This window comes from Carlito syrichta, unplaced genomic scaffold (genome assembly GCF_000164805.1).
Source record: "Carlito syrichta isolate Samal-C Ts95f unplaced genomic scaffold, Tarsius_syrichta-2.0.1 Scaffold314839, whole genome shotgun sequence".
Taxonomy (NCBI): Eukaryota; Metazoa; Chordata; class Mammalia; order Primates; family Tarsiidae; genus Carlito; species Carlito syrichta.
This window is the reverse complement of record NW_007258935.1, coordinates 271,156-277,557: the sequence shown is the minus strand read 5'-3', so window position 1 is coordinate 277,557 and position 6,402 is coordinate 271,156. Positions and strand designations below refer to the sequence as shown.

Sequence of the window (6,402 nt, the reverse complement as noted above, 5' to 3'; positions counted from 1 at the left end):
GCGGAAGGATCGCCGGAGCCCAGCAGGCCAAGGCTGCGGTGGCCGGGAGCGGCCACTGCACTCTAGTCTGGGCGACAGAGGGAGACTCCAACTCAAAAAGAAAAAAGTGCGATTGAAGACTGGGCTCAGAGGCTCACCGTGTAATCCCAGCACTCTGCAGGGGTCAAGGTGAGTGGATTGCCTGAGCCCATGGGTTCGAAATGGTACCAGGCAACTTGGCGAGACCTCGTCTCCACAATAAAAACCAAAAATTAGCCAGGTATGGTAGCACACACCTGTAGTCCTGGCTAGTTGGAAAGCTGAGGTGGAAGGATCACCTGAGCTCAGCAGGTCGACACTGGGGTGGCCGTGAGTGTGCCACTGCACTCCTGCCTGGGCAACAAAGTGAGACTCCAACTCAAAAAAAAAAAAAAAATGTGATTGAGTTGCTGGTAGGTGATCTGTGAGATGTCTCTGAATGCAAAGGGTTAAATGACTTGGGAAAATACTCAGGAATAACCTCTGGGTGCTGATACTCTAGTAAGAAGAGCAAATAGACTAGACAAATATGTAAGTGGGGATGGGCAATAAAGTCCATGTGGGAAAAACAAGGTAGGAGAGGTGGAAGCACACAGAGAACGATACCACGGACACACACACTCTCCCTGTTCAACCCCATCCGTGCTAGCTCCTGGACACTTCAGGTCCATGTGCTGATGAGTGCAAAGGCCCTGTGTGTGGCGGGACCCGGTCTCTTCACCTCACCTGCTGAGGAGTCTCCCCTCCTGAGCATAGTGCTTACCATCCACATGCGTCCTTTAAGCTTTTTACTACTTATATATGTTAATTTAGTAAGTAAAGGTCTCATTCTGCATGTTATACAAATTTATGCAAATAGTATACAATAAAAATCATCCTACAAAAAGGGAAAAAACTAGAATACAAAAATGCATGCATAATAAAAAACAATCATACACAGCAAGTAATTTTACTTTCGACTTTATACTATATTGTATTTCTAATACACACACATATATACACTGTACAGTAATTCCACTATAGACTATACTTTCCAATTTTACTTTCATCTGCTTTAATAATCATGGAATATGCTATTAAGAACAGGGAATGCGCCAGCCATGATGGCTCACACCTGTAATCCCAGCACTTTGGGAGGTGGAGGCGAGAGGATTCCCTGAGCCCAGGGGTTTGAGACCAGCCTGGGCAACTTGACGAGATCTCATCTCTACAATAAGTCAAAAAATTAGCCGGGCATTGTGACACGTGCCTGTAGTTCCAGCTACCTGGAAGGCTGAGGTGGGAGGATTGCCTGAGCCCAGCAGGCTGAGGCTGAGATAGCTGTGAGTGTGCCACTGCACTCTAGCTTGGGCAACAGAGTGAGACAAAAAAAAAAAGAACAGCGAATGCTGTGCAATCATCTCCCAGGACACGATCTCTATAAAACTAGAAGAGCAGGCCCTGGGATCGGTCAGGCAGCTGTATGCACTGATCCAGGAGGGCTGAACAGCATGTGGGAGCTCCAGGAGGAAACTCAAGATCTGTGGCTACAGGCTGCCTGAGGGCCCTGGGTGTCTAGGAGACAGGAGCCTGTTTCTGAGTAAGAAATGTGGACATCACAAGATACAGACATGTGACAGAACATCTGGTCCTCACAAGAGCACACACTAAGTGTGCTCAGAGGCAGTGGGAGGAGCCCAGACACATGGGCTGTTTCAGGGTGAGCATGAGGTTAGGCACCCCACAGGCACTCAGGACCTTGTCCCTGGAGAAAGAGGCCCCTAGCCCCAAGCCTATATAGAATAACACTGCTAAGTCTTCAGCAAGTGGCTATTTTACAGATGGTCATGGAAAAAAACAATTAAAACAGCTTGGACCCAACCCCATCCACACCAGTCACCTACCCAACCCATAGCTAGTCCCACAAAAAAAGGTAAAATACACCACTAACCAGTAAGTTGAGAAATGAAGAAATCTACAAAAATGTCAGAGATATTGCCAAACATCTATCAGAAAGGCTAAAATTAAAAAGTGGCAACACTAAATGTTGACAGGGATATAGAGAAACTGATTCACTCATACAAAGTGGACCCCCAAAAAAAAGGAATTTGGTCAGGCACAGTGGCTCACTCCTGTAATCCCAGTACTTTGGGAGGCCAAAGCAAGAGAACTGCCTGAGCCCAGGAGTTTGAGAACAGCCTGGGCAACTTGGTGAGACCTCGTCTACAATAAATCAAAAAATTAGCCAGGTGTAGTGGCACGTGCCTATAGTTCCAGCTACTTGGAAGGCTAAGGCAGAAGGATTGCCCGACCCAGTACATCGAGGCTGTGGTAGCCATGAGCGTGCCACTGCACTCCAGCCTGGGTGACAGAGTGAGACTCTGACTCCAAAAATAAACTAATAAAATAAGATAGCCAGTTATAATGGCAGGTGTGTGTAGTCTCAACTACTCAGGAGGCTGAGAGGGGAGGATCACCTGATCCCAGGAGGTTGAGGCTGCAGTGAGCCACAATCATGCCACTATACTCCATTCTGGGTGATGGAGTGAGACCCTGAACAACAACAACAAAAAAAACTTAATACAATATAAATGCTATGTAAGTAGTAGTTATACTGTATTTTTTATTTGTATTTTTCTTATGTTGTTATTTTTTATTGGTTTTCTTTCTCATATTTCATCCATGGTTGGTTGAATCCATGGATGTGGAAGCTGCAGATACAGAAGGCTGACTATAGTATGATTTCAACTAGATGTAAACATTAAAAAAAAACAAGGAAACAGGCTGCAAGCAGCACCACTGTCTCAGGGAACAAGAAGATCAAGGCTTTTCCCTGCTTTTTCTTTCTGCCTCCCATACTTTCCATGTGCTCTCCAGGCAGGGGTCAAGGTCACTATTATAAAATCAAGTAAAGCCATCTCTCCCAACCACGTAAAAATGAGTTCCATCTGGCAATCTAGCAGCTCAAGGAGGATCAAAGTTTGATAGACAGCTACACCTTGAAAAAAATACAACTTTAAACAAGTTAAACATTCTAGTTAGTAAATACCTCAGAGGAAATCTGTGATGTGTTAACAGGCATTAACAAATTAACTCATATGTCCAAAAGCATCTTTAATAACAAAAAGAATAAGAAATTCATACTAGGAAGAAAAAAATGAAGCATCTAAACTTGTTAGGCACTAAACATTATAATATGATTATTTCCTATTCAATGCCAAAACAAAGCAAAGCAAAAAGAATACAACATTCAGAACTCATTCTCAGATCTAGACTAAGCCTCTGGCTGTTTTCTACAGCTACTAACAGAAAAAGGACTTTAAAAAAATAACATGGTCATGCTGGCAGTTAAGTGGATGTACATTTGGGCAATCGGTGCCCCTACCAGCCCCACTCACCTGGGCCATTCAAGGAAGAAGAGATGGGAAGAACCAAACTGGATGGACTCCCCCCAACTGCTCAACAAGGACATGAAAACAGAACTGAACTGGTTGCAGACCCTTCCCACTGACTCTTCAGCCTGTGACAGATATATTCTACCCTCCTTGGCCCAATCCATTGGCCAGGAAGGGCCAGGCAGACTTGAAGAAGTCATGACTCTGCACATTCCTGCAGGAGAAACTTTCTTACCACCAGAACCATCCCTGCTGGAGAGCAGGCTCAGGTCAAACAAGCTGCTATGGACGTATGTGCTGAGTTTGGAACATCCTGCGGGCCAAGTTGCCCAACATGCCACTCCGGGACAGATACTTGAGTGGCAGCCTCTACAATGACCTGCAGGTAGTGACAGCTGACCACATCCAACTCATTGTGCCACTTGTGCTGAAGCAGAACCAACAGTCATGTATCCCTGGCAAGGATACCATCACAAATGTCCCTGGATTCTTCCTGGTTCACCATGGGAATCCATAGTATTTGCCTCATGGTAGCAGTTACTGAGGCCACTGTGTAGTGGAGGGCTACCTTTCCCCAAAGACAGTGACTAGTTCCAACAACTGGCCAGCCATAGGGTCCCTCATATATGATGTGATACAATCCCCAGAAGCCCTGAAACTGAAGGTGCAGTGTGAACAGGACAAGCATTTTGTCACTGACTTCTTGTCATCAGTGACCCTTAGTGACATAGTCTTGATGGCCGGACCACACTGGGTAATCCAGAATTAACAACCTGTGGCAGTTGTGTCCTGCTGAGACAGCACACCTGCGGGCTCCGGACCAGGCTGACTCAGGCTGTTGATCTCTGTGACTCAAGATCCTTAAGGCCACATGCAAGTTCACTCCAGCTCTGGGCCACTTCACTGCCAGTCAGCTAACCAACATTATCCTCTACTTGGCCTAGGAGGAGACTGACTAGTCTCCAGATATGCTGGCTGTGTTGTTTCCTGAAGCCCTGAGGGGACTCATCAGTTACTTAGAGGCCGGAGTCCTGCCCAGTTCCCCAAACCCCAAGGTTAACTTATTTGCAGCTCACTCCTGAAGAAATAGACAAATTAGACTACACTCCCTATTTCTCGTTTTCTGAGCCGGAGGTGCTGCTGCAGACGTAAGGCAGGTAAAGGCCAAAGTGGATGTTGGGTGGTTGGGCCCTGAATCCTCCACTGGCTACACAGTTGGTGCCTCACAGCGTCCCTAGGTGCCTCCTGTCTGGCTAATCATTGCCCCAGTCACTTTATGCTGCTGAGAATGACATCTCTTCAGTCTCCTATCTTCTCACCCAATTCTTTCTATTTTTGTTCCCAACACTGTGCTCCCTACATCCACCGTGCTCTGGGCTGACTTTTCTGGAATGAATTGAGAACATGGAGTACTGGCCTGAGGTGACGATACCACTTGGTGACTTTGCATTTTGGCCCAGGTTTCCTGCTTCTGTCTGGTCTGCCCCGCCGACTCCTATTCAGTGTCTCTTCTATCTTTTTCTCTCTTGTTCACACCTTTGTTTTGCTCTTGTCTCTGAAGTACATCTGCCTAACTGAGATGCTGCCTTTTAGTTGATGTCACTGAAGAGCTATGATTGCATGTCTCTAAGGAGAAATCTACAGAATGAGTGCCAAGTCAGTATTTAAGGTTTCTGGGGGTGAGGCTGGTAGAAGAGTTGGCCTTTGACATGGGTTCCTGGAAAAGAAGTCTGTCCTGCTATCTTCCCTCCCCTAGCTCTCATTCATAACTGCTGAGAATGTCTCAAGGGAACACTTTCTGAACCACACAGTATAAACTGGATGCAAAGTTTTAAAATAATAATGATAAGTTAATTAAATAATGACACAGATCACACAGATGGCCTGTTACTATATGGGCAAGTGCAAATCCACTATCCAGAGTACACAGAACATGCAAAAAGGAAAGCAATAACATTTCACAAGGTGAAGAGAGACTGTACTGAAAACCTTAAGTAATGCAGAAAAGAAACAGTCTGCATTATTTAGCTGGCATCAGAATTCTATCTTCATTTTATTATTACCTTTTTTTGTCTACAGGAGGCAGAGAAATGTTGCTGCTTTTCCACTTCACCTTGACATTCTCCTGAAAAACAGTTCTATTCAAGGCAATGAAATAACGCTCCAAGATCACCAGCCTCTGCTTGAGTCTCAGGGCCGAGAGAGTGGTAGTGGCTGACTGGATGGCCAGAGCTTGTTGCTCTTTCACCAGCACAGAAAGGCACTCTTTCAGTTCATTCACATCTAGAAAACAAAACGAGAAACATCTTACTTGTCAGCCATTTGACCACGGTTTGCTATCATGTTGAGAAAATGGATGATGACAACAGGTGACACTCAAGCACACAGTTGTGTCAAAAATGGTTTTAACCACTTCACATGTATTAGCTCAAGCAATCCTCACACCCACCATCACAAGGGAGTGCTGCCCATCCATTTTATGGATGAGGAAATTGAGACAGAGATTGGTTAAGTAACTTGTCCAAAGTCACACAGAGAAGTCCAGCAGCACATGACACAGACCACTCTTAGCCACCATGATTTATTGCTTCTCCATAAACATCACATAAAGCTGTTAATACAAAACTATAAAGTCAGTATTATGAGCAGTTCATGTCCTAAACAAAGAAAACTCTAGTCATTATTTTCATGATATAAAACCAAAACCAAAATAACAATGTTTCAATAAAATTATCCAGCATGCATGAGTCATGAAAAGTAAAATATTTATGGGAATATTTTAGAGGAAAATAAGGAGACTAGTCACAATGTGTAGCAAATAAGCGATATTATACTGTTCTCTTTAATTCCATTTATGTTTGAAAATTTCCATGTTAAGGAGTGTTTTTTAAGTAATCACATGAATGAAAATACCTCAAAGGATTCTGGTCTTCCAGTTTAGCATAAGTCAGTCTCAGAGTATGATAATTATTGTTGAACTGTAAGTTAAAATATCTCCCACCAATCCCTG

At 44.4% G+C, this 6,402-nt stretch overlaps 1 protein-coding gene and 1 pseudogene across 1 annotated transcript in view; one reads left to right on the top strand and one right to left on the bottom strand.

The window, feature by feature from the left end:
* Positions 1-6,402, bottom strand: part of LOC103274643 (E3 ubiquitin-protein ligase HERC2) — a 223,538-nt gene that overhangs the window by 161,731 nt on the left and 55,405 nt on the right. The window contains exon 5 of the mRNA XM_008072077.2: positions 5,456-5,675. Coding sequence (XP_008070268.1) covers positions 5,456-5,675 — 220 coding nt within the window. The remainder of the gene's footprint in view (positions 1-5,455; positions 5,676-6,402) is intronic.
* On the top strand, positions 3,330-4,544 carry LOC103274644 (annotated as a pseudogene).